Consider the following 27,019-nt stretch of genomic DNA (forward strand, 5'->3'; position numbering starts at 1 on the left):
GGATTTCATAGTGAAAGGTGTGGTGGCATTTAGGAGGGAAAGGTAGCAACAGAAGGCGCTACGAGTCTCGTAAACAGCCAATTTTCTCTGTGAAGTACTCCAACATGAATAAATAGGCGAGTCACCCGGGAAGAATCAGGTAAAGAACATCCTTCTGCGCGCGGCCAATGCAAGCTTCAAACGAGGGGAGTTAAAGTGGCGACTTTGACTCGCTATATTGCGTCGGCTGTAATGGCAATGAAGTCGACCATGACCATCAGGAATAGAGATTAACGGGAAAGGCAGCGAAAAAAAAAATTAAAAAATTGCAATTGAGAGAAGTGTGTGGCTTGTCTTCCGTTCGCATAGGTCAAGAGCCATATCCAAAAGGCTCACCGTTCGGGCGCAGATGCGAGGCTTCTGCAGGGGAATCCGAGCCGCCTTTCATCAAGAGCGGAATACTGAATGTTCTCTGCTGTCACTCAAGTAAGAAGCTCGAGAATGAAATCATTTGCTTGCCTACGGTTGCCGATAGCTTGACCATCCCAAGAACAGTCGTCACCTGCATGCGTCAGCGGAGTAGCGGAGAGAGATAATACAAGGATCATGAATGCATAAATACGCGGTACGGTCAATTGACTGTTGTCAATTTCTCTTCCTCACATTGGTAATATGGGAACATAACCTTGCAATTTTCAGAAACACAAAAGAACCATCAATCGTCCCCGAGAACGAAAGGAAATATTATTTGTGTGTAATTTCGTATCGCATCCAGTACTGTACAAACTTTCAAAGGCCCTTCCATGCTACCTTAGCCAGATGGTCCGCCTTCTTCTTGCTCTGCTTTATCATACCCAGTGATTTGAGATCCGCCAGAGCCATGTAGAATAAGACTAACGCATCCCTCTCGTCAACCTTTTGATCGTCACCTCCGCTGATCATTTCCAGAAATGCAGACCATAGATCAAAGATATTAATGAGAGATCCGGTTTCCAAGTACATTTGGTACAAGATGGCAGTCGCAGGGTGGGTCGATGACAGGCCTTCAGATGGTTCGCAACATTGACAGTTTAGGTAGTGGTATGGTGCAGACAGAGCCTGCTCTATATTCTCACGTGGCCGAGGGGTGAAGTACTGGGTATATGGCGAAGTCGAATTGAAGAGCCAGACTTCGTTCAGAAAAATCTCCCTTGGGTTCTCGATAGTGAAATAGTCGAGCAAAATCTGGGAAAGGCGGTCGACTAAAGTTGTGAACTCCTTATCCTGTCCAGACAGCATCGACTTCTCGTAGCTGAGTTGGACTCTCTGTGCAATCACAGTGGTCCGCACGCCTTTGCTGTGGATAGCATAGCTGCTTCGGACGGGTTTTCCGTTCGCCTTGGAGTCTTCAAGCAGCGAAGATATTTGAGTCTGGACTTCTGCCAGATCGCCGACAAATTCGGCATCATGATCAGCCCATCCATCCAGGTCCATTGGCAAGAATCCTTCGTGTATACGATCCCTAATTTTCCGAATAAACTCGACTAGATCTTCCGGTGCCATTCGCTTGACAGAGTCAAGAATAGACCTGATAAAGTCGGAATCGATAAAATTACCTTGAAATACTGTTATATAGAGCTCAATCATAGTGACAGGCTTGAGCGAGCAAATCGCCACCAAGTGCATAGCTCTTAAAACACGAGTAATTTCAGCGTTCCCTGACTGAAGACGGTTCAAAACCTCGCGGAGTAAAGTCTTGTCATCCTCAAGTAAATTTTGCACTTCGTTCGTCTCTCCAGCATCCACCAAGTCTTCCGACAATTTTCTGAATGATGGAAGCATGCGTATCAATTCGAGATGTTGAGGCTGGACAAGATTCATGATCGATGCATCGTCATCGTCAGAAACACCGGTAAAGATGCTTAATGGGTTGCCATAGAAATGGCACATGTAGGCGAACTTCATATTACAGTCAGTCTAAATTGTAAAGGACATGAGCTCAAAGACATACTTTCAGCGCAGCTATGAACGACTGAATACTCTGAACGTGGTCTTCCTGCCTGTCTATTAAACTGGACAATAAACCAGCACCTAATCGCAGGGGTGCTTCCACACCAGCAACAGCTTTTTGAAACATCCTGTCAAGCAGAGAACTAGTCTGTTCAACATCGAATTGGCGGCCTTCCAAGCAACGGCTTGCGGCTCTCGGAAGTCTTTCGTGAAACAGGTCAACTGAAGTGGCTATGCTGAAGAGGAGCACAAAAGGGATGCGATCTCTCCAGGAGCTATACAGATCAGCCAATGCTCCTGATAAAGCAGAATTGGAGAACCTAACCTGAAAATCCCAATGAGATCGGCTACTAGGTTAAAATCGAAAGCTTCACTGTCTTGGAATGCGATAACCACTGCCCGACTGCTGTGCAACTCAACATAACCGTGAAGAATTTCCAAATCGTAATTAAGTAATTTCCGTCCCTAGCAGATTAGCATAATCCTCCTTCCTCAGCCTGGTCTAGGAACATACATCTCTTTGCGATGCGATGTTCTCATCTTCGTCATCCTCGCCCGAATCTTGATTGGTAGCATCTCGAATGAGCTTCTTCAGAACTGCTTTCAAATTGGACGCATCTCCTGAACGTAAGACGACCACAGGCCCATTGGCCTCCTCTCTCAACCGTGTAGAGAGCTGGCTGAAAAGAAGTCCCTGAGATGTGATGTTTGGCCCAGTCACAACAAACCCCGTTGCAAGATGCGACGAATCCATGCTGCATACATTAGTCGATGGTCTCCAGAGATCTGGGGTTACCTTACTCTACCTGTTTTGCTTCATTGACAAAAGCTGTAACCTCTGCCACGGTCCCTTCGTTCGCCTCATCTAAGATGGTCTGCCTGTATTTAGTCATTGGTCTCTTAGCCCGTTTCCAAGTTCGTACCTGAATCCGCCCCTCTGTAGACGACCACGCCCTTTCGAAATGCATCTTGCGCAGATTCGCACATTCAAGGGTCTCGAGGCCTTCGAGTAATGGCTCGAAAGTGAGGCAGTTGACGTCCTCATAAGTAGTGACAGAGCTTCGTGATCTGGATACTTTCCTTCTCTTCGAGGGTCTTGCAGATTGGTCCGGATCAGCAGCAGGAGCGTAGACGTAGGCGGTCTAGAAGTTAATGAGCAGAGTCAATTATCTGAATAATGCAACGAACCTGATGATCCGCAGCATCAAAGCCTGCATGGCTGATTGCTTCGTCGATATCAGACATTTGTTAGCCTTGACTTTGATATGCTTGTGGTTGAGGTTGAATTATTGGGCGCGCTTCGACCAGGGAGACGCGCCAGCTCGGTGTACGGAGCTGTAGTGACATTAACTCCGGGGGAAAAAAAAAAGCTCCGTCCCGTCTCGAGCCTCGTCTACCAATCCGACCACAACTCAACTCAACATCGCCTATACACACATGCCGCCACCACAACACCTCCTGGCTTCCAAAATTCGAGGACATGTGTGCCGGCTATGCTTATCTAAACTGCAGGCCCCCAAGCGGCAAAGTTTGCAATGGAATCTAAGGAATATCAACACGAATGCCGGGCCCAGGAGGCCAAAGGAGGCCGAGGGAACGCTGAAGTCCCCAGCCAGAGAGTCTCAGGATCCGGCAGCCGAATCTTTAGCAGAAGCAGAAGATCTCGAGGATCTTCAAATCTTTGAGACAATGGAGGAGGTCATTCGAGAAAGGCGGAGGGACGCAGAACATGGACCTTCCAGACCTGGCGGGGTACCGAGAGGTGCAGTCAGATATTTCGAAGAAACGCCAGATGGGGTCCGGACTGAAATCGAAGATCCGCTGGATGATGAGGCGACACTGGAGGCCCTCGAGAAGGAAATCCTGGAGGATATGACAGGTGATGTGGAAGGCTTCTTTGAGAGCTTGCATGCTCAGAGGGCCGCGCGTGCTAAGAGCGCTGAGTACCCAAAGCTAGAGGATGATATTAGGAAAGAGTTTGCGAACCCGAACGATTTGGACCTGCCCAAAGTGTTTGAGGCCGAACGTCCTCTAAATCCAGCTACAGATACCCCTTCCACCTCTCCGACCTCCGCCCAACACTCCTCGGCTACAAACATCCCTGAATTCTCGCCGGAGCCAGAACTCACGAGTGTCAGCACCTTGAAAAACGGAACACCTCAGCTCCCTCTCAGCCTTTTCCCGGAAGACGATCAATTCTGGATTAGCGAGTTGAATAATGCTCTGAAAGCACCTGTCGCCTCGAACAGGGGACGCCGGGGCAAACGAGTAGGGCGATCGTTCTCACAACATGAAGAACTGTCCAGATACTTGCAAAGGGTGTGGAGGGCGTTTTCAATGTCTCGAACTGCAATCACGGCTCCTGGAAACTTGGCTCCCGATGACATGAGATTGGTTCTGAATTCACTCTGGGGCATTTTCCATGCCGAAGGTGTTCACAATTTGAACCGTATGGCGCGAATCAAAAGTCTAGGTGATGATATGGTTAAAGCAGGTATAACTCTGGACCCGGCTCAATATTTGCTCTACATGGAGGCAATCTTCATCGAAGACAGCCAAGATCGCGCTATCAAGATGTGGGAAGATGTTGCAACGGAAGTTTATACTCCGAAAGATTCAACGTCGTACTGGGAGCTGGGTACCCGAATGCTTGCCTTGAATGGACAGCCCGAGAGAGCAATTGAAGCAGCGAGATCTTACGTAGATAAAAATACCGACCCAACTTCCTTCCGAATCGTACTTCCAGTAATCCAGGCGTACCTTAAATCGCGCACTGCAATGTCAGTGAAACGCGCCTGGGCGCTGTATATCCGGCTGAGGGTGAGCCTTGGCTCTCGCATGACAATGGACGACTATGATGGAGTCATACTTCCGCTTTTGGCTACGGACCAGGCCGACCTGGCACTTGGAGTATTCAAAGATATGATGCTTGCAGGCCAGGATTCTGCGCCAAACGAAGATTCCACCATGCTGTACGAAGCTGCAACAACTGGACCAAAGGACTTATCATCACTGTCTATTACCCTCGAAGAGCTAGAGTGGGAAGACGCACAATCCTTGAGCAGACTTCCCCCTCGATGGAACAACAAATTCTTCTTTGGAAAATGGATCAGGAAGCTCATCAGTGAAAAGGAGCTCGTAGCAGCCGAGCAAGTTTTCAAATTGATGGGTGTTCGTGGGATCGAGCCTAGTCCTATACAGCTGAACGGTCTCATCGGTGCTTGGTACCGTGATGGGAAAGCACATTCCAGAGCAATGGCTGATGAGATGGCGTGGAGGATGATTAGAGCCAGAAACAAGTTCGTACATCTGCGAACCGAAAACAAACTAGAGTCTCATATTCGAATGATTCCAACAAAAGATAAGCCTTCCAACAGAAACATTATCCTTACGCCGCCAGCTACAATCGAAACTTTCTGTGTTCTCATCGAGCAATACAGGCGGCGTCAAAATCCCGCCAGCATGTCCGATCTTATGAAAGCTTTTCGTATGTCAGCCATACCGCCCAATACGGCATTTTTGAATCAACTTCTGTTATCCAACATGAGAGCGCACGACCATAAATCGGCGGTTGAGACATACCAGGCTGCGATAGAAAAATACCAAATTCCTGCTGATTCAAACACGTACGAACTTCTCTGGAATCTGTTGAAAAGGGAAGTCGATCCCATTAGAGCTTTCAGCAAACCTGACCCGAGCGAGCGCTTCCAAAAGTGCCGGGGGCTCTTTGCGGATATGTTGGCCAACTTCCCCACGGATTCGAACGCAAAATTTCCTCGGGCGCTTTACAAATTGATAATCCAAAGCTTTAGTCTCGCCCAGGATCGACCGGGAACTGCTGTGGCTATGCGTGCATTAGCAATGCGTTTTGCAATCTATCCGGAACCGGAAACAGCCAGGGCTGTTGTGCTTCAGCTTGCCCGCCTGGGCCTCGTTGATGAAGCTGGACGTGAGCCGCGTCGTTTGGATTTGGACTCTTCTATCTCACGAAGGAGGATAGCCGAAGTGACCAAGATCTTGCAGGGATTTAAAGATCGGCGAGTTGAGGCATTACGGCAACGAGGGATCGAATTTGACCAGCTGGAAGGCAAGGCAAGATTGGAGGAGCCGATGATGCTACTTTCTGATCTGTTGAAATTCGTAGACCAACGAGTGGTAGACGGGAATGGATCTGCTGCTGAACGGTCTATGGAGGCGGCAAAGGCTATGGGCGTGCCTGGATGTGTGGTATGGTAGTTTTGCGAGGAGAGTATGTGATAGGATACCTGTATAACGAATCCCAGAAATCTACAATGGACAAATCATGGTAGCAGAAGGAGCGTTTTCGATACCCAGTATGTATATATATTATATAGAATAACCTGTTAGCTCAGTTAATTGCGTGGTGACTTCTTATAGCGAATACGCCAAACACGAGGCAGACCCGGACATTGGAGATATGACTAAAGAAAGTATAATCACACCACGTAAAAAGAAGCTGAATATGTTTCTGTGTTCTTGCGTGGTGCAAGAGGAAGAACCGGGAACTCGATGAGTCTGAACACCCCTGCTCAGCGAGGGAACGAAGAGCAATGGTCCATGGGTGAATGAAAAACAAAAAATATAATACCGAAGGTACACAACAAATTGATTATCCACGGCATGCAAACCGGATGCATGGTATTGGCAGATGAGGAAACGAAGAAGCAAAAAAGAGAACCAAAATATTGAATCCGAAGTTAATACTCCAGGTGGGTGTCGAACCCACGACTTTCGCATATCTTTGAGATAAGACATCATATTGATCGGTAGCCCGAGGAATATAAGAACGACACGCTAACCACTCTGTATGCAAAGTTAGCCAATGATTGGGATCACGGCAGTAACGAACTTACGCGTCACTGGAGTTGCATTTTTGAGTATGTTTGATTCAGAAGCGGCAATCGGTCGTTACTAGTACAACCTAGTTTTTTTTACCCACAACCACCCTGGATTTGCCGAACGATCCCAAAATTCCTTGACTAAGGGCCACTTCCCGCCTCAACGTCATTTCAACAGATACCGAACTTTGTATCGTCATTATCTTTACGATGTCTACTCAAAATTCTGCACCGAGCAATGAGATCTTCGACGAAGAAGAGGATGATTACATGAATATGGTGATCGCAGACCCTGCAGAGCCAAAGGCCAAAGAGACCTCGATGCAACGACGACGGCGCCTGCAGCGCGAGGCTGAGATACGGGGCCGAGTCAAATCAAAGGCAGAGCTAGCAGAGGAGGAGAAAGCAGCCAGGGAAAAGGCGCTCTCCAAGTCGATGCTTATGGACCCCGCAGCGTCTACAAATAAGGGACTGGCCATGATGGCAAAGATGGGATTCAAGCCTGGTGTCGCGTTGGGAAGCAAGAACAATACTGGGGCTAGGACAGAGCCGATTGGGGTCTTTATCAAAGAGGATCGTGGTGGTATCGGCCTGGATACGGAAAAGAAGAGGAAGTTTAGGGAAGAGGTCGAGAGGGAGGGAAAGAGGGTAAAGGCCGAGGAGGGCGATTACAGAGAGCGGGTCAGGAGGGAGAGGGAAGAGGCTAGATTAGAAGGGCTGGTTGGATCTGCCATGAGAGTCGCAGAGCGCATGAACGAGGAGCGTGAGGAGGAGGAGGAGGCGTCTGCAATTTTGCAATCCAAGGACGTCAAGAAGCGGACAATCTCAACAAAGCCTCTCAAGCAGGTCAATATTCTATGGCGGGGCTTGGTTCGCAAGCGCGAGGAGAAAGAAAGAGATCGAAGAATGCGCTATGATCTCCATCAGAGTCTCTCGAGGCTGCCCACATACAATGACGAGGATGAGGACAAGGACGATAAGAGAGCGCTGGGCAAAGACCGAGTTCAACATACGCTTGTGGAGGATCTCGAGGAGGAAGATCCCGACCTGGATGCTTTCAATGCGTTGGACCCGGCCGACCGGTTGCAGAAGCTTGTGGTTCATCTCCGAGAGGCGTATAACTACTGCTTCTGGTGCAAGTTCTCGTACCCCGACAAGGCAATGGAGGGCTGTCCGGGTCTCACGGAGGAAGATCACGACTGAGGAATTCAAAGGACTGCTGTGGAGAACAATGATACCCGTTTTGCTCTCGGATCTCTAAGCTGCCCGTCCTATTCCGCTCTGCGATTCCACCGACTGACTACTTCTAGATCACTGAAGCCCAACGCCAGTTGTAAATTTGGATGATGTTTCGAATTACCTTACTTCATGCGTGCTGTGCTCCGATCATCCTGCCTCGTCATTTGGTCATTCCAGACAGTTCGCCTTGCCAAAGGTAACAAACGAGTGGTTTCCTACGTTACTTCATCCTTTCTCATGCCCTGCTCCGCGGCCATTTGTCTCCTTCCATCTACGACACTGCCATGTAAATATCCGAATCAGCAACGACGGCTAGGAAAGTTTTCCAGTCTATGTTCTTTCTGGGGGTTTCCTTCTTCGCTTTGCCGCCCGAAAGTGTTCTTGTAAACTTTGATGGGATCTGCTCAGTGAAGCCGGGCCAATTAAATAATGGTAACACCATGATTGATTTTCAAATTCTGGTAGGAAGCAAGCCGCAGCGGACTCTGGGAAGCTCGAAGCGATTTTTTTTCGGGTAGCCTTGAGGATTCCTCCTCGCATGTACGTAGTAGCTGGTAGTTACGGTAGCTTATGTTCGTTTTGGCCATTGAGGTTTTTGCAATGATCTATTCCCAACTCTTATTCGTACATCGATCTACACCGCTATCTCAGAACCATCCTCGTCGCACTCGTTGATTCGCAGCAGGACCTCAGCCAAAATAGGAAAATTCGGTGCATCAAACATCGCACCTCACCGCGGTTCGAAATGGTATCCCCCAGTGGATGTCTCGGACCCGGGGTTCGCCTGCGGGTTGCACGTTGGTAGCAAGGCTTGTTTGTTTTTCCCTACCGAAAGCTCTCCCAGGATAGGTATCACGGAAAACGAACCGCTGATGGAAATTATGTCTTGTGCCCTACCAAGAACCTGATGCCGATATATACTCCTCTAATCACAACTGAATAGATACAGTCCGCTTTTCCCGTCCAGCTCTCCAGCTCCGGAATTCTAATGCGTCCACCTCGACTCCTGCAACAGGATTCTATTTGGTACGCCATCCCCTCCGTACCCGGACAAAAAATGCATGGCTGTTGTGACCCAAGCAACTCCTTATCATCATCCGACAGTCGATTTTTCATTCACTAGTGCAAACCAGCCCATCCCCTGGCTCCTCATTATGACCCTTCAGATACCGGGCGCCCTTGCTCTCTAAGATGTAGAAATGAGAAAGAAAATATATGAACAGCAGAAACGCTCAAATGCAGCAACATTATGGGACAAGAAAAACTGTTTGCACGTGAGTGCCGCTAGATTTTGTTCATCGACAGAGGATCCATATGAATTCCAGCATATGGATAAAAAGCTCTGGGCGGCGGACTCGTGGCCGCGTGGGCAACCGGTACCTTAGGGCCGGAGAACGAATGTGAGGGTGACTTGTATCGGGCTTCCCGGCCAAAGTAGTCGGGTGTCTCGCGCCCGCCTCTGGCGGCTTGTGGTGAGAGCGGGCTGATAGGGTCAGACTTGATCGGCTCCGGGATCTTTCTGGTGCCACGGTCGCGTTCTTTGCTGAGCATTTCGTAAGAAGAGACCGGAACTTTGAAAGCGCGGACATCGGCGGAGATGAACTCGTTGTTGGGCCTCATTTTGCACATGATTATCTCGTACCAGCCGACGAACATGGAGTAGCGGCCGAGGAACAGCAGCGAAAATATCCCATTCAGCTTTCCGAGCGTTTAGTTAGCAGCGTTCCGTGGGACAAGTCAAGAGAACAACGACTTACAGAGAGTAGCATGAGGACAGCCATCACGGTCGCTTGGTTGATCACCAGATTACTCGCGAGCTTGAGACATTCGTTCTTGGTACCCCCAAAAGCTAGGCATTGAAGCCAGTCCTTGGCCTTCGATGGATTCTTGACGGCGCTCGTTTCGAGATCGTCCATAAAGACAAAGACGACGGCGAAAAAGATGACATCGCAAATGATAAGGATGACGATTGTAATTCCTCGCCACTGCAGTTCGATAACCCTCCGGACTCTTCGGTACGCCTGTCCAGGCGAGATATTTCCCATCAGACTGGTGGCGTTTGACCTCAAGCCGGAACTGCTGGTCGTTGTCGAGTCATCCCTAAGCGAGGCCAGGTAGACTTTGATGCAGTACGCAAAGGTCCCGAACTGGATGAAAACCGTGATTCCCGCAAAGACCAGAAGCGGAATCCAGAAACCGGCCAGGCTGTTCTTGTGGTTGATGTGGCAGGTATCTCCAAAGCGGAACGACACTCCGCTGAAGATCATGGCCACTGTCACGATGAGCGCTGGAATCCCCCATCCGGTAGCGAGAGCTGCCCACATGAACGTTTTTCCAATCACGATTTCCCAGCAGATCTGGAGGTGGAGAGCGAGTGCTCTCAAGAATATCCACATCACAGCGCAGAAGCCCCCCGCGAGCAAGAAGGCACCCGAGAGCGCACAGGTTGTGCTGGTTTTCATGTCGTGCGGAGTGATGGCGTTGTAACACGCCTCCGGTCGTGCCCCCAAGGGCACAATGAATCCGAGCTGAGAGGCTGCTAAGCATGATCACATCATCCGGATCTCGGGATGGCTCACCTGCATTACTATGATTGCCACGGCCAGGCATATGCTCAGGTAATGCCGGTGGGTCTTCTCCTTGGGAAGAAAAGCGAAGGATGCCAACAAGAACAGGGAGCACGCCATCCCTCCAACGTTTATCCAACTAGCGGAATTGGAGATCGTCCGGAAGTTGTCCGGGTAAAGCCAGTCGGTCTGTGGACAAGGTAGACAACACTTGGAGCCGCCTAGCATATCGGCACAGAACCTGCCGTCAACAACTGTATGTATACTGTCAGCCTCGGCTCTCCATGGCTCACTGGTGATATAACTCACATCCACCCGCCGCTGGGAAGAGGTCCTCTTGCAAGAATGGGCCCGGGCATATTCCTTGCTCCGCGAGTCTTGTAGCATTCGACATAGCTTGCAGCTAGTGCGGTTACCCCTTCTCGTCTACTTCTCCACGCGCGTAGAGCCTTTGGTATATCAACGGGGGTTCCCGATTAATGCCAAGGTTTTTCTGCAATGGAATTCGACAAGAGATATCAGGCTAGGTACCGTCTCGATGGATGGAGCCGCGAAGTGGGAATATACGATCATAAAGCCATTCGCAGAAATTAAGTAAGTGAGTGACCATGTGTGTATGTACGAAGTGTATGTGTGACGAAGACGAAGTTAGAGTCGCGAGAAGGAGTCACAAAAGGGACGGACGGGACAAGTGAGATAATAAATGAGATCCGATGGTAGAGAGGCTGGCTCCTAGCATGACGAAAAGAAAATGCACACGGAAGTGGTTCTGCTAGAAAATGCAAGTTCTCAGTGGATATAGGTAGTCTGGCCTGGCTGGATATGCATGGGGACTCGGAGGAAAGACGCGCGAGGTGTATCACTTTGCCGGGGTCCCCTCCCCCGTCATGATACGTGGGCTGAAGGCCATGTGTTTAGTGGTAGTTATAGTAGCAGTCAGTACTTTTTCCATCTTATTTTGTTCCTCTATTCTTGAGGTGAAGAGTGAGGGCGGTCCAGGGCGGTCGAGTCCGGTCCAGTGAGCTTCGGAGCTGAAATCTTTTCGGGAACGCTGGCATTGGAATGGTACAACTAGGTACCGGTACTTCCTGTACTATTCCCCCATGAATAAATGTCGGACCCAGTTTAGCTCCATAAATCGTTGAGCGGTGATTTCTGAATGGCTTAAAGCCCTGTCAAGTCCATTGCACAGACTAAAATACTGGCTCAAAGCTACTTTTTAAGGCTGAATGAATCCTTATACTACGTACGTAGTACGTAGTACGATGTACTAAGTTGATCGGTTTAAGACCTGGTAAGATCCCTTGCCAAATTATACTTTCCACATGTATTCATGGGGGGCAGTATGGTATGGCATGGCATAGCATGGCATGGCACAGAATGGCATGGCACAGCATGGCATGGCATAGCATGGCATGGCATGGCATCGCCTATCAGCTTGATTTGCGCTGAGCCCAGGACAGGGGCATTGTCCATTGTCTGCTCCGTATCGTCTGCCTGCGGCCGGCCGTGGCCGTCGTCGTCGATCATTTCGTCTTCCCTTCCCTGAGGCTGAATACTCCGTATGCAAGAGTAGGGATATCCAGTGGAGCCTCGACTGAGCGCCTTGTCGCCATCCTCAGCTTGGGCAGCGGTAATACCACCAGTAAGTGTTGATGTCTGCAGATTGAGATGTGCTAACTTTATTGACTCGACTACAATGCAATACCTGGACGAGCTCTCATTCTTGTCATCAGGGGTGTTGAGTGGAGTTTGATGTGCCTTGAGCCTTTGTGCCTCCTTGTATGATATTGATGGGAAAGCCTGAGTAGAGCGTGGAGCGATACGCTTTTGTACCAATTGGATCAGAAATCGCCCATAAGAGTCCAGCAAAAAAGCTTTGGGAGCGGCATTCTGCAAGAGAAAAAGCTAAAGCCTGCCCTGCCCTGCCCTGCCCTGCCCTGCCCACCGGAGGGAGAGGGAGATGGAGATGGGGCCGACACAACCTGTTCGAGTCCACGTTTACAGTTTACACCTTTATGTTTACATACACTTGGCTGCCGAACTCTGTTGGGAACCGAGACGACCGAATGAGCTTTGAATCTAAGCGCAGAGCGAAGGAAACTCTGGGCTTCGAATAGCCAGTTGGCCAATTACAAGTACTTACAAGTACAAGTGTATACGAACACAGTTTCCTGTGTTACCGGCAAGGAGCATCGTTCCCGTATCAGTACGATACAACGTACCGTACATGCAAGTAACCGACCGATTCGTCAATCTCGATTCTCAGCTGACGGGGCCCATAACCAAGACGTCTGGGCGCCGGGTACGAAGGAGCGCCTCCAATTTGTCAATCGTCAACCGTCAACTGTTAACTGTCAACCGTCAACCGCAAGTTTCAACGTCAACGTCAACGTCAATACCTACCGGGTCTATCGGGTCTCTCGCCAGGGCTTTGCTTCACCGACCGACCTCGGAAGAGCATCCGCCGACACCTGTTGAGAGGATCTCCGATCTCCAGAGGTGCATCGAATTCCCGTCTTGCAGTGTACTCCTGTCGGTCGCGTCGATCCGGGACCAACTTCTGGAATTTTTTTAGGGTCCATCGATCAGCACGATTTAGAGATTATCTCGACCGACCGACACCTTTGAGGCTGTGGCAATCTTAACAAATATTTCGAAATACTCTTTCAGCGACTCAGCTGTACATGGTCAAAAATCTACCCCAATCATCGACGTGATGGTAGCGGCTTGGGGCGAAGCTGCCATGAAAAAGAAAAGGTATTTCAGGGGGGCGTGGGGGCGTTACGAAAGTTTATCTGTGCCTACGTACACGTCAAAATCGTTAAATTAAAAAAAAACGAGATTGCAAACTATGAATAGCTAGCTAAGCGTAAATTCGAATTTTTTTTTAGGATGATCTTCGATACAGGAATATAATTAGTCAAATAGGTACATTATAAAGAAGAGAGACATATCCCCTGCTGCGATTAACGATCACTGAATTTTCATCTTCTTTCCTTTCCTCTTCTTTTGCAGATAATTCTTCCTTCGTAATCTCGCAATATTTAAATATGGTTTTAATATCGCAATACGTTTGTCCGATCTTTCTGGCCTTAAGCTTTTTATTTATTAGAGCTCAAGGAGAAAGAATACTTATTGGCTATCGAACAGTTAACGAAGTAGGTTTCAGTTGATTCACATAGCATATGCTCATACTAATTACGCGAACCATAGGCAGAAGCCCTGGCAATTAATAGCAATAACAAGCCAACCAGAGACGAGAGGCTCGATAGAGTAGGTCCAGTAAATCAATTGGGACATGCCTTTTATATGAGTAAGTTGACTTATATTTATAAATCGTCACTTGCCACGCGGAGCTAATAAACTAACAGCAAATGATCCTATTGGCTGGCCGGGTTATCGAGGGGTCGAGAAATGGTATTGTTACATCAAAGCGGATGTTGACAAAATGCGAGAGGTGGGCAAAGTCTGGATCCCACACTTTATCGAAGAAGAGAACTTTGATGGTGAGATGAAGGTAATCAACTTATGGAGAGGAAACGAAGAGGATATATTGGATTATATCCACTCAATGTTGCCAGACACCATGCCCGAGAAAGTGCTACGCTTCTCTTACATCAGTTTCGTCTTGGGTCGGAGGCTGCAAATGGCCATTCCAACTGCTATGGTAAACAACGATGACTTGGATCTTTGGGCTCAATGCTTTGATAAAAAAAAAGATCTGTGGGAAACTTCGGACGAAACCGTTCTTTGGGAGAATTGGGGTATTGTTGGAGACCCTGGAAGACCGAGCTTTCAATGAGGCTTGATGAGACGATTTTTGGCAGCGAGGCGATCTTGGTTGAGAAATAGACTTTTTTTTTTCTTCTTCCAGGATTGATATACTACCCAAGACAAGCTCTCATGCGAGCCGTCCGCGATCCCAAGTCTACTACAAGCTAAAATTACTCCTGAATATTCAAGAGCCTCAGATTTCTCCTGCATGCACTTCCTCCCGAACGAATTGCATTCTTTAGATCGCCGGTTGAACACTGCAACCATCCCAGCAGGGCTGGAGATATGATTTGAATAGGTTGCTGTACCGTGCCGCTCCTAAAAGTCGGTCAGGGGTATGGTCGGCCATTGAAGAGATGCAAGGTTCATTCACCAGGATCTCTGATCATGGTTGGTTCTAAAGTGCAGACCTGAGGTCTGATATTCGTTTTTGTACTTGTCCGTACGTAGGTATTGTTTACTTCTTCGCTACCGTCGTCCACTCTCCTGCGGCCCACTGGCTAAATTATCTTTAGCTACGGGTCTGAAACATTGCCAGGCGATTGGCATTACTTGGGGCAGCACTCTGCATATACCACGTCGTCGACCCAAAAAATGGGTTATGCCCCTTACCATTTATGGCGAATTGGCCGAGCCATCCAGTTGTCCGGTTGTTCTGCAGTGAATACTGCAGAGAACCTAAGTCTCTTTAGAAGACTGCCACCATTTTGATATCAGCTCTGCTTCTCGGGACGTGAGGCTTCAATGGGGATCGAATTTTTCCAAAAGCCTGACGAATAAAGCTCAACTGAATTCCGGGCATCGGAGAAGCTGAGAATTTTCCCTAACCAACCACGCTGCTCTTGAGACCTTTCCTCCCATGTCTCAACGTCGGAAAACCCTCCTTGGCTAGACCAGTTTGCATTAGGGCTACCGTGCCATTTTCCGTTCCTGCATATGAAAGAATACATGCGGTTGCCATTCATTTTCCGCCCGTTCCACTTGGCCGGGAAGTTCTAAACGCGTCAGAACCAACAAGTGGCCCGATATCTCGTCAGTTCTATTACTGCCTCCACTTCAAGAATGCTCACAACATTTCCTCGTTCAAGTAGAACTTCGGAAGTGATTTCAAGAGTGTGGAAGGGGCAATGGAACCTGATAAGACCAGGAGATAGATACATTGCTCACTGTACTCCGTGCCTCAACTTCAATTTGTTCTAGTATGCTTGTTTGGTAGAATACCTTCCATACTCGAACCGAGGTTGCTACCGACAAAACTCCTTATGATGAGGTCGAGACTCGAAAATAACGTGATCTGGGACTTGACACCATTCTCGAAAATTGGAAAAAGGGGGGTGGAATCCGAAATCGTTGCCAACTCGAACTTCCTTTCCATTTCTCTCTCTGATTCTCTCTGATTTCCTTCTTCTGTGCATGTTCTCGCGTTTCATTCTAGCCGGTGAACCGTGCGGGTACATCGCTGGATATTGAATTCGGGACGAACCAAGTCCCAACTTTTCCAACAGGTCGTCATTCGGGATAGTGTCTCAACATGGTAGATTCCGCCGTACATGATTCTGGCGATCCGGGTCAAAGCACAGGCCTGTTGTTGTTTTTCGGACTAGACGAACACCATGTGAATGGAGAGGGGCTGAGCGTGCTTCGGAAAATATTGCTTCAGAAGACTGAACGTCATACACAGACGAATGCCGTTCTTCCCTAATGCTCTTTCGCGGCCTCCTACTATTACTGTATTCATATGTTCCAGCTGGGTCCTGGATCGCACGTATCGGCGTGTTTTTAAGATCTTTTATCAAGTCTACAACTATGAACCGTCGTTTGATCATTTTACGAACTACCAGGTAATGCTGGGCATATCCTTCTGCCATCAACCCAAGTTTTATTTTCGTCAGCAAGGCCTGGTGAGGATCTACGCTCCTTGTGAGATACTATGGCTTGTTGGCGTGCGTAATGTTGCACTCTCAACCCGCAAGATCTTTCTATCGTCCGAGATGACATCTGCGCATCTCGCACTTCGTTGCGAATTCTGGCCAGCAGAGATATACTCTAGGCATATAGCAGCTTTTATGAGTACCGGCTAAGCTCAACATGTGCATCTGCGGATGCCAGATCGGAGTTCAGTTCTCATGAGGTACCGCAGGACTGCATGGCTCGATCATGCCAACACTGTTTTCTTATTGCTTGGTGGCTTAATGCGGTAATGCCATATTTTAAAAGTTTTATATGATTAACACCTCTGGCATGTTTTATGTTTTAGCCGGTGTTCTTTGTTGAGGGGTGGGGGGTATCGAGGTCTAAGAGGTTATGGGGCTCTCTGTCGCTGCTCATGGACTGATTTCATATTTTCTCCTGGGCATGTCATGACTCGGGATGGTGCCGAGCAGGAACAAGAGAGGTTGTTGATATTGGGTCGCGTATCCCCAGGCCAAACAGCAGCATGACGCGTTCCTATGCATGTTCCCGTCGTTGGTCAGTGAAAATACCCGCTGGGCGAACTTATGCAAAATAGCAAAGTGTGCGAGAAATGCTAGGATAAGGGATGCTACTGGGGAGACTTGTATCGTCGAGATGACCTGTGTAAAAGGCTAGGTGGTGCTGGCAACGCCAAAAGTCAGCTCTGACGGTTTCAAGTCCGTTTAAATCTTGTCGTATTGTTTTGGTTCTCTTTTTATTCAAAGCTACGGGCATTTGAGTTTTGCATTGGCTCCTGATACGATGATCAAGTATTGAGTGGCTCGTGTCTTCCTAGTTCAATAGAGTCATCCATACCAGGTAGTAAATAAAAATTGGGAGTACCTAGGAATTCGCCCATTTGTGCAAGTATGGAGCGTCGTCATCTAACTGTTAATGCATAAAAACCTTCTTTTTAATCTCGCCCCAGAACTCTTTACATCTGACCGCTTAAACTTTCCACAACTATAAGCTTTGAAAGGTGGATAAAACTCCAAAGCTTTTAATAACAAGAAATAGCTTATCACTGTAAGAGGATTTCGTTTCATATTGTCATTTAATAGAGTTAATTCGAGAATTATAGATCTGCCTTTCGCTTAACTTTAGCAGGAGTCTTAAAAAAAAGGGGCGACTTCAGAACAAGCAAACTTGAGCTTGACGCTTTCAGTTAAACACTTCCCCGAAATTATAATTAATAGACACCTGCTTATGATGAATTTTTATTTTATTTTTGAAGTGTTGACCCTTAGTTGTGGTGCGAAAAGGGGCTCTAACCTACGTCCCAGGCGTAACTGTTACACCCTTGAGGGTAGGGTAACCAGGGGCTTCAAAGTGGAAACTAAACTTTTGAGGCACCCTCAAGGGTGTAACAACTACGACTGTACCGTGGTACATTACGTAGCAGTTACCTGCTCCGTAGTATTGTATCACAATGATCCAGTCCGCAAGTTTGATGCGCCTCGGCAGGACAATCCAAGAAGCAGATGTCCTCAACCTTGCGGACTTACCTGGTAGGATGAATATATATATATATATATATATATATATATACCTATATAAGGAGCTCGATTCTTCGACTCACTCATGATTTTTGGTAATACATACAGATGCAGCGAGGACCAGTCAGATGCCTACCGGATGCATTATACATCTCCAGGCCGTGGACGGAAAAACGACCGAGGAAGCTTGCTCTCTGGGAAAAGGCAAGTGTGAATATGATTTTCTCGGCAGAAGCTTTACAAGCCCTTGCGACACGGAATGAAATGTTGACCAGTTTGCCCTGACCATGAACAAGACTCCCTCTCAATAAGCTTCTTGATTCGCTAAAACCGCAGAGCTACGTACTCAAAGAATAACTACTGCCCTCTTCACTGGAGACTTTCGGGATGATGTCACACACAAAGGTTCTGGAGTTACATGAAAAGTATAAGCAAAATGCTGAAACCTGCAGGTGAGGATTTCGATCCGCGAGGGCGATCTGTACATGGCGCGGGCCCCACCAGCCAGTCCTAAGGCTTCTCGGAGAAACATTCACTTCTTCTATTCCTCCTAGGCTCGGAAGCCAGGAGCGCTATTTTGCGGGGGGATATTGCAAAGTGATACCTACCCAGTCGCCGCCGCTGAGCGAGACGTGAAAAATAAGCGAGGACGGGCAGGAAGCTCGAAGAGGAGAGCTGGCAATCGGATCTTCTTTCTCATTAAAAACGGCCATGATCTCTCAGATATTGCCAGTTCTGAGCTGAAATGATGAAAATCCCTACAGAAGTGTGTGTGGATCGTGATGTTGGGTTAGCACGCTCATTTGCCTCGTGGTGTAATAGGGAGAGGGAGAGGGAGTACCCTCTGCATGAGTTCATGATTACTGCTTCTAGTAATATTTTAACGACACCAAACCTCTCCCAGGTAGGTAAGAAAGATTACACTCTTTCTTCTCATCATCAGAAAGGTAAGGCCCAGGGTAGGATTTTGAATGATAATTCATCTTAAGTGATTAACGGCCAGGTACGATGATAATGCCTTCGCCGAGTTACCATCCACTATGCCAATCCTAGTCAATAGATATAATCTTGACCTCCTTGGCCACGGCATTACAAAGCTCTACTCTGAGTCCCGCTCCAGTCAGAACATGAATCCATAATCTCTGGGTATCGCTCAGCCGATCGTTCTCACTCTTGACCTCCGAAAACATCACTTTCTTCTCCTTCACATCCCACAGAAACAAGTCCGGCATTCCGCCGCCTCTGACTCGATACTCCTGCGCCATGACCTTACATATAATGGCCAACGCATGTCCATCGAAGCAGCTGACTATCTCGAGTAGATCCTGCAGCTCGAAATCCCAGTTCAGACCGATGACGCAGGTCCGTTTCTCGCGCTCTCGAGCATCGACAGCTCGGATGATGTCTGCTGCGGAGCCATTCTCGATTTCCACAAGTCGGTGATTGATTTCCGATGCCCGAGCCGGAAAGAATGCATCGGTATGGAGGTCCAAGGGGCAAGTCTGGTATGCAGTTTGGAAGACGTTCGGAACGTAGACAAATATTACATCGTAGAAAAGATATGCAAACAATGTCCGTACAATACCGCCTTCGGCATGATATCCTTTAAATCCTCTTGAGCGGTAGTCAGACAGGCACATCGCTTCCACACTGCACTCGCCTCCACCTTCGGCTTCATCGACCCATGTCGTTTTCGTGCTTCGTTGTTTCTCGTCCCCTGTCGCACTTGCTCGTCTCTTGCTAGGCGGGTATTCCTTCTTGATCTGTGTGCCTTCAACAATCACTTCCACGGGTTTAGAGAGCAAGACGTGACCAAAGTCATGCTGTTCTCGCTTCGGGATCTTGAGATTCTTTTCAAGTTTGCGTATTCGCTTCTGCAAATCGTAGTGGTAGATCATGTGGCAGTCTTTATCTTGAAGACCAGCCTCGCATGTTCGGAGTGAGATCTTCTTCCAGTACTTTTTTTGCTGCTCCAAATCAGATATACCCGGCGGAGGTTGAAGGCTATGCATGTAGTGCTCTTCTAAGAGAGCCTTTCGTTGGTACCAGGCTCCTCGCCTAGCGGCATGGAATAGATGTTGATTTAGGAGATCTGAAGTGACCTCGTGCTCCCGCTCATGCATCTTGAAGCGTCCCAACGCATAGGTCCCTTTGTGGACGATGCGTGTATATACCCAGGCTGGCGAGAAGCGACGCAAATAAGCTCCCTCGCCACTTTCATAAATACGATCTTCCTTCCGTTGTTCCTCTTTCAGGAGAACCTTCCAGCGAGGATAGACCTCGTCGAAAATGGAAAGTACCTCTTCCAGGGCTCCTTTCGACGGATTTCCATTAAGCTCGAGGATGTTGTCCACACGGAATTGAGTTCTGAGAGAGGCCTCGAATTCCAAAAGATCGGACCTGGAGGCGAAAATGTTCTGGGACCGGGAGACTATGTAATCTGGGAAATTCCGGCGCGATATTCTAGCTAGAATGATGGTTGTCAAAGACTTGTCTGTCCACTCCGTGGAGCGATAGAATACTAGGTGGACTCGTTCAAAGAGCTTCAAGGTCGGAAGTGATAGCCTTACACAGGGGCCTGTAGTAGACATAATCTTCCGTAGAAAGTGGCTGTCTCTGTTTATATCCAACATCGAGTCGCTATCATCGTCGTTCCCAGACTCCGAGGCAACGCTATGCTGACTGTCGGATCTCTTTAATCCAACCCATCCTAGACCGCGTTGACGTTCGCTCATCTGGAGAAGAGACTTCAGCAATCCCGCCTTGTTCTTCCCTTGAACCTTGGCTTCTTTTGCGAGAACTTTGATTTCTTCCAGATTCAATAGGGACGAAGCCTCTTCCAGTGTGGTGATTAAGCCGTCAGAAGAATCGGCGAAACTAAAGCTCGAGTCCAAGAGAGTACCTTTTGGAGGCGCAACTTCAGCAGGGTTCTCTTGAGGTGCTGCTGACGATTCTGGTAGAGCTCGAACGGACTGCAGGATATTGACAGCTTCTTGAAGGTCTGCAATATCACCATGGTATCCAAGCTTTTTTATGCGATGCCATGCTGAAGTCTTCCTCAGAAAAAGACGAACGTATCTTGTTCGGTCAGCCTGATTCACCTCGAACAAGAGTTCAAACTTACAGGTATTGGGCCTCATATCTAAGCTCTCTCCACTGTCTGAATACCTCCATCTCTTTTTCGTCAAAAAGATGTGACTCGTCATCAAGTACAGTCTCGAGAGCCAAGTTGAAGGCGTCGACATATATCGAACTCTTGCCCTGCACCCAACTTCTCTGGGTAATCCGAGACTTCAGGTCTTGCGGAACTTCTTCAGCGGCTCGCATTGCCTCATACTCATCAATCGCACCCTTGTCTGTCTTTACCGGGGGCAACACACTTTCCAACTCGGTAGGCCGTTGAGGAAGTGATGGCTCTTCGCCTCCAGATCCATCATCATCATCTTCCGAATCTGGAATCTCATGTTTTTGAAGCCCCGGGCCCTGAAGAATTCTTTCGTTCTCAGATTTGGAGTTTTCCCTATTTGTGCTTTCTGAAGTCTTCAGCCTCTTTGCTGGGGGTAGGTCATCGTCATGGTATTTTGTCGAGGCGGGGTGTGGGGTTCTTCCTCTAACCATTGCGTTATGGCCGGTAGCTCCAAGAGATTCGAGGACCATATTGATATGAATTTTCGAAGTTGGGGTCGATTGAGATGGTTTGAGATTTGGATGCTTTAGCGCGTCCAAAACCATGTATGAACGCGATCCGCTACGGGTGTGCACGTGCAGCCCAGTGCTTCTGGGAATTTTGCCCGAGTAAATAACAACAACCGCTCCTTCTAGATCACCACCAACCATGTCTTCAAGTAATCCGCCCGAAGCGGTTGTGCCCGATCTGAACTCATCTACCGTATCAGCAGCGGCAGGCGCAGACGCGAACTCTGTCGCAATGCAACAACAAGAACAACAACAATCTGCGACACCCCCTCCGATCCTACCTCCCCAAGAGCAGAACCTCTCAAGCGACATAGTCATGGCCGATGCTCCTGAAATACCTGCTGTAAGCTCTTTCAGAACGTATGCAACAGAGACTAAATGTTGACATGCACTCAGTCAGCAGCAATTATTTCCAACCCGGCGAATGAGTCTCCAGCAGTTATTTCCAACCCGGCGAATGAGTCTCCAGCAGTCATTTCCAACCCGGCGAATGAGTCTCCAGCAGTCATTTCCAACCCGGCGAATGAGTCTCCAGCAGTTGTTTCCAACCCGGCGAATGCCCCAAGCCCAATTCCTGCCAGAGTCGGAACTCCCTCACGCACCACTAATGGCACCGATGTTGCTTCTCGTGCCCCGTCCCAACACCCCGAGCCTTCCTCCACGGTCCCAAAGGAAGCTCCTTTACATGGTGCACCCGTAAGACAATACATGAACAGCAAGGTGACGGGTCCTGTCATGGATGGAATGAAGGTTCTTGCCAAAGAGCAGTAAGTGCCCTTAAAGACTGTTAAAGGATACAATAATGCTGATAGCCTGACCAGACCACGGGATCCTTTGCGCGTGTTGGGCGAATACTTGTTGCAGAGATCGAAGGAACTGGAAGGAACATGAGGCTCTAAGGATTCTGCTGAGTAATTTTTCAACTCAGGCTCAAATTCGTATCTCCGATACTGGTGTACAAAAGGGGACAAGGCGCAGGAAAAGAGTGGCGTACAGGGGAAAGCATGGGCACATTTCAAGAATAGATGTCATGTTCTCATGGCACGGTCAGAGTATTATTCAAAGTCAAGGATTTTCTGCAATATTTGGAGTGTGTTTTGAGATTTGATTGTTCTTATCCCTGATGCCCCTAAGTCATTGACGACGATCAGTTCTTGATGCAATTGTCCACAACCCCAACGCCATGCCAAGCAGCAATTTTGTTTCCCATTCCCATATTTACGAGACCAAGGTGCTGGCAGTGGCGCTCTCGTATCTCCAGGTTGGTGGCAGAACACCGACGGTCTTGTAGTAGCGAGAGAGACGGTGGATACGGGACTCGATGAGAATGAGACGGAACTTGGAGTCCTTGTCCTTGCGGTTGCGCTCGAGATGCTTGCGGACAGCGACGGCCTGGAAGTAGTCAGTCTATGCCCAAATTCACAAGCGAAGAGCTCCTTACCTTCTTGATCAGCATGTACAGGTCCTCTGGGATTTCTGGGGCGAGGCCTATACGATATCCGGTCAGCCAATGGATAGGCAAAGGCAGTATCGTTCATGGGATTTTCACTCCGCCAGTCAGAGACCGAACGGAGGCAGTATTGTTTTGCGCTTCGGTCATTGATGGGTTTGAAACCTCAATGTATCAATCGACCAATGGAGCCATACCGTTTGACTTCAAGATTCTGAGAATCTTGTTACCTGAGATATAAGTTAGACTAACATTTCCACGCGCACCGCGCAATCATAGGGGGAGAGTTACCAGTGACGACCTTGACCTGAGCAACACCGTGCGAATCTCTGAGGACGACACCGATTTGCGACGGAGTAGCACCCTTCTTCGCGAGCTTGCAGATCTGGTCGACAACCTGCTCGGGGGTGGTCTTTAACCAGGAGGGAGGAGTGCGGGAATATGGGATGGCAGAGGCCGATATACCCTTTCCGTTTGAATGAAGACGACCCATGCTGGCGGTGGTTTGGGGAGTTGTTGTTGATTTGGTGATGTGTCGTGCGTGGTTGAGACTTCTTGAAATTTTGAGGTTTGTGTGGGTGGACTCAAGCGAGGTCAAGACTAGTGCGGCACTAGCGCAGCTGAGCTAGTGCAACCAATGAAAAAAAAAATATAAAACCTCCTCGGGCTGACGAAGTCAACCTTCTCCAGCAACCAACAGTCGTGGCCACCGCGATAGAAGCGGCGCAGATTCGCCAATCGGTGTCGAACCTCGCGTTATCGCTCTGCCTCGTCGGGCTCGTCTACAACCAGTGTGACCAGCTTGTGAAGTTGAGGCAACTTTGTACCTGAACTGGTAGCAATTCTGTGAGTATATTCTCGTTCCGAGCCCTCCTAACATGCGGCCGAGAGACGTCCTGATTAGATTCTTTGCTTTTTTTCTGGCACCTCTAATGCTAGCTCATCCTGCGGGATGGACGATGATCTCACTTTACACTATGATCTGTTTCTCGGTCGCCATGTTGTCTCGCGCTCAGTATTGTTGCGGTGGCTGCCTTGCTAACATGAAGTAATGTAGAGATTCCTATTTCACGATACGATCACGGGCTCGCTCGGGTGGTCGGACGAATTTTGGCTCGAATGGCAACTTAGAGTAGAACAATTACACATTTCGATTTCACTTCGTGGTCCCTCGCAGGCACTGATGAAAGGTACTCCGTGAACTCGTGCCTGAAGGGGGAGTTCGGGAAACGCTATACGACGGCAAAGCATACAGACGGCGTCACCGTACCCTTGATTGCATGTGCATGTATTGAAGTTTCTGATCGTATAGAAAATATTTCTGCGCTCCTTGGAAACTAGCTTCTGGGGTAGTCAAACTGCTCTGAACGTTGGTCAAGACATTATCGCGTGTCTTGTTAAATCTCCCATCAACTCTGAGAGACTCATCAATGTCCGCTGAATTTGCTTGCAAATTCCCAGGTATCAACGCCGTGCCACAATCGACAGGCGTTCCCATGAAGCAGGGGTTCTCAGACCTCCATTCGTGAGGATAAATAACACTAACAGTGGAACATGACAATCGAGGCAAATATTCTGGTGATTTCACAATAATTGGATTTCTCGGAAAGTCACAACATCAGGATGGCCGAGGGTCGCAGGTCCGCAGATATACCATCCAAATGGGATTTATTAGTTTTTGGTCTGACCGTAGAGCCAGTGCTTTTCGGGATGACTCCTATGTGTGCCAAATGGCCAGTAGTAAAAGTACAGAGAGATTCTCATAGGCCCGCTTTCAGATCGTCCGGGGAAGCAAGCGAAAAGTACAGCTGTTCTGGAGATCCGGCAGTCGCGGTATCGACGGAGTAGGTCGGCTTTTACCAGGCTGATACTTCGAAATTTTCCTACAGAGAGTGAGCTTGAAACTTAGAGACGAAATAGATCGGGAATTACCTCTGAGAAATAGGTGACGACAACTGTACGATCCGCAAATTTTCTTCCCGCCAGAGTACGAAGAGCTTTACCAGCAGAATCAGAGTTGTCAAATTTGACGTAGATCTTGCCGACTCCATTGGACTGTCTGCTTCCTCCGGTAGGTCTTGGTACCTTCATATCAAGCACCTTGCCATACTTCTCGCACTCTTCCTTTACGTCTTCACAAATTTCTGGATACATTGTCAGCAGCGATTGGATAAGGGTAGTCAGGAGGATCGTGCCTTCGTAATCCTCGTTATCGATGAGCTCTTCTGGAGTGACCATATTCAGCAACTGTAAGACACGGCCTTCTTCCAGGCCCTGGGAAGTCGTTCCAGCAAGCATAGACATAGCATTCACACTCATTTCGAGACCAGAAACTTGCGTATGTCCGATACTAGCTCTTTGTACCTTCAGATGCTTGTCACCGAGCTCCATACCGTTGAGACCCTCGACGGCAATATCTGTTGCAACAGGATCAACATACTCGCAAAACGCGATTCCCTGAAAATTGTTAGTAGTCATTCGTATACTGCAATCCATACAAGGACTTACCCGAGATTCATCGGTGCCATTGTCCTTGACTAGAACGAATGCCTTCAACTCTCCAAATGAAACGAGAAGCTCAGTGACTTGCTCATCTGTGAGGTAGAGTGGAATGTTTGAAATGCTGATCTTGTTCTGGGTATCCACAACCACGTTGGAGATGACGCCAGCCTCAAAGGGTGTTTCATCTGTAATTGTAGGAACAATATAATCCTTTGGGCGGCGAATAGAGAGCCCTTGGGTGTCGCCGTTGGTGGCAGATCCATTCATATGTTCATCTTCCATCGTAATTCCGTCAAGGGCAAGAGCTATGGTAGCATCCGATGTCTGCTTGAACTCTAGCAGAGCGAATGTCTTGTCCTTTGAGATTTGGGCAGATACGCAAGGGTCTGATCCTTCAATAACATTCAGACCATTGAGCTGAAGATTGAAAAAGTTGACGATAGCCTCCTCATTGACTGTTGGGGGAAGATTGCTGACGAGAAGGCGCTTGGCCTGGCGGGAGTTAGAAGGCTTAAGAGCAGCATTAGTGACAGAGCCGCTGGGTTGCGACATGAATGCTTGGAGCTTGCTTGGGTCCATAGGCTGTTGTCTAGGAGCTCCTGGTAGTGGAAACATTCCAGATAGTTTTGCCTGCTCAGCCGTAACGTTCTCGTATCCTGGAGGCTTGATATCCCATTGAGTCAATCGTCTCTTGCGCTCCAAAATTGGGACAACGTCTGTCAAGTCTGGTGTAGGCTCCTTCTTCTTGGGCGGAGGCGATGCACTCTTGGGTCGTTCTCCTCGATCTGGCGCTCCACCAAACGCATCTCGATCGCCTCTACCACCTCGTCGACCTCCACCTCCTCTTCTATCCTCGAACAGATCTCGATCTCGCCTCGGTGGTCTGTCTCCGTCATCTCGTCTTGCATCTCGTCTCGAGGAGCCACGGTCTCGATCCCATTCTCTGTCGCCTGTTCTATCCCCTGCTCTATCCCCTCCTCTTCGCTCTCCACCACCTCTGCCCGAGTATCTGTCCTCGCGCTCTCGCTCCCTATAGTCACGGCTGGTGGAGTACGAATCTACATCCCCGTCGCGACGAGATGATCGTGAATCGCGGTGGCCGGGCGAGCGGGAACGGCGTCTGTCTCGAGTTCCTCTATCGCTACGTCGATCGTCGCGCGCCTGCATCTGGTCAGCTTTTATTCTCGTAGTGCGATTTATTTAGCTCACAGGGTAGTCTCTTGATGAGCCATGGCGGCCAGAATCTGCTGATGCTTGCTTGTCAGTAGTAGCTCCACTTGGTTTGGGGTTTGTTGAGGACGCTGAGGGTGTCATGCCTCTTGATGAGTAGCTGTCACCGTTCATTGTGGCGATTGCAGCTCGAAAGAAAGTGAGAGTCGAAAGTCGACCGTTAGTATGAAATGTCGGGAGGTTGGTGGTAATTGCGAAACGAGGCTGCTGGTCGAGCTTAGTCGAAGTTGCGCGACGCCCAGCCGAGAATTTTAGCGCGTGGAATTTCAAGAAGGCTTAGCT

The 27,019-nt window shown here is 48.6% G+C and overlaps 9 protein-coding genes across 10 annotated transcripts; 4 read left to right on the forward strand and 5 right to left on the reverse strand.

Annotated features, from left to right (window-relative positions):
* Window positions 1–768: 768 nt before the first annotated feature.
* On the reverse strand, window positions 769–3,213 carry L3040_006446 (uncharacterized protein; the record flags this gene model as incomplete). Its single annotated transcript, XM_066154119.1, has 7 exons — window positions 769–1,917; window positions 1,970–2,243; window positions 2,294–2,433; window positions 2,483–2,723; window positions 2,770–2,843; window positions 2,892–3,110; window positions 3,157–3,213. 7 exons carry the CDS (start codon window positions 3,211–3,213, stop codon window positions 769–771), a joined length of 2,154 nt encoding a protein of 717 aa, XP_066011103.1.
* Window positions 3,214–3,405: 192 nt separating this feature from the next.
* Window positions 3,406–6,204, forward strand: L3040_006447 (uncharacterized protein; the record flags this gene model as incomplete). Of its 2 annotated transcripts, none has more annotated exons than XM_007289234.2 (1): window positions 3,406–6,204. In XM_007289234.2, one exon carries the CDS (start codon window positions 3,406–3,408, stop codon window positions 6,202–6,204), a length of 2,799 nt encoding a protein of 932 aa, XP_007289296.2. The 2 variants fall into 2 exon arrangements, with proteins under 2 accessions (XP_007289296.2, XP_066011104.1); XM_066154120.1 differs by having other exon boundaries at window positions 4,936–6,204.
* Window positions 6,205–7,037: 833 nt separating this feature from the next.
* On the forward strand, window positions 7,038–8,030 carry L3040_006448 (uncharacterized protein; the record flags this gene model as incomplete). Its single annotated transcript, XM_007289235.2, has 1 exon — window positions 7,038–8,030. The coding sequence occupies one exon, from the start codon at window positions 7,038–7,040 to the stop codon at window positions 8,028–8,030; it is 993 nt and encodes a 330-aa protein (XP_007289297.2).
* A 1,320-nt stretch (window positions 8,031–9,350) lies between these two features.
* On the reverse strand, window positions 9,351–11,027 carry L3040_006449 (uncharacterized protein; the record flags this gene model as incomplete). Its single annotated transcript, XM_007289236.2, has 4 exons — window positions 9,351–9,764; window positions 9,824–10,594; window positions 10,646–10,887; window positions 10,943–11,027. The coding sequence occupies 4 exons, from the start codon at window positions 11,025–11,027 to the stop codon at window positions 9,351–9,353; spliced, it is 1,512 nt and encodes a 503-aa protein (XP_007289298.2).
* A 2,659-nt stretch (window positions 11,028–13,686) lies between these two features.
* On the forward strand, window positions 13,687–14,438 carry L3040_006450 (uncharacterized protein; the record flags this gene model as incomplete). The annotated part of the gene is made up of 3 exons (XM_007289238.2): window positions 13,687–13,794; window positions 13,850–13,949; window positions 14,008–14,438. 3 exons carry the CDS (start codon window positions 13,687–13,689, stop codon window positions 14,436–14,438), a joined length of 639 nt encoding a protein of 212 aa, XP_007289300.2.
* A 4,470-nt stretch (window positions 14,439–18,908) lies between these two features.
* L3040_006451 (uncharacterized protein) lies at window positions 18,909–21,516 on the reverse strand (the record flags this gene model as incomplete). The annotated part of the gene is made up of 2 exons (XM_007289239.2): window positions 18,909–20,937; window positions 20,984–21,516. 2 exons carry the CDS (start codon window positions 21,514–21,516, stop codon window positions 18,909–18,911), a joined length of 2,562 nt encoding a protein of 853 aa, XP_007289301.2.
* Window positions 21,517–21,694: 178 nt separating this feature from the next.
* On the forward strand, window positions 21,695–22,446 carry L3040_006452 (uncharacterized protein; the record flags this gene model as incomplete). Its single annotated transcript, XM_007289240.2, has 3 exons — window positions 21,695–21,898; window positions 21,952–22,322; window positions 22,377–22,446. 3 exons carry the CDS (start codon window positions 21,695–21,697, stop codon window positions 22,444–22,446), a joined length of 645 nt encoding a protein of 214 aa, XP_007289302.2.
* A 327-nt stretch (window positions 22,447–22,773) lies between these two features.
* L3040_006453 (40S ribosomal protein uS15) lies at window positions 22,774–23,498 on the reverse strand (the record flags this gene model as incomplete). Its single annotated transcript, XM_007289241.2, has 4 exons — window positions 22,774–22,947; window positions 22,997–23,043; window positions 23,203–23,235; window positions 23,297–23,498. 4 exons carry the CDS (start codon window positions 23,496–23,498, stop codon window positions 22,774–22,776), a joined length of 456 nt encoding a protein of 151 aa, XP_007289303.1.
* Window positions 23,499–24,861: 1,363 nt separating this feature from the next.
* Window positions 24,862–26,851, reverse strand: L3040_006454 (uncharacterized protein; the record flags this gene model as incomplete). The annotated part of the gene is made up of 6 exons (XM_066154121.1): window positions 24,862–24,888; window positions 24,938–25,149; window positions 25,201–25,462; window positions 25,514–26,668; window positions 26,717–26,751; window positions 26,824–26,851. 6 exons carry the CDS (start codon window positions 26,849–26,851, stop codon window positions 24,862–24,864), a joined length of 1,719 nt encoding a protein of 572 aa, XP_066011105.1.
* Window positions 26,852–27,019: the final 168 nt, after the last annotated feature.

This window comes from Drepanopeziza brunnea (genome assembly GCF_022702325.1).
Source record: "Drepanopeziza brunnea f. sp. 'multigermtubi' strain 214-2 chromosome Unknown ctg11, whole genome shotgun sequence".
NCBI lineage: Eukaryota > Fungi > Ascomycota > Leotiomycetes > Helotiales > Drepanopezizaceae > Drepanopeziza > Drepanopeziza brunnea.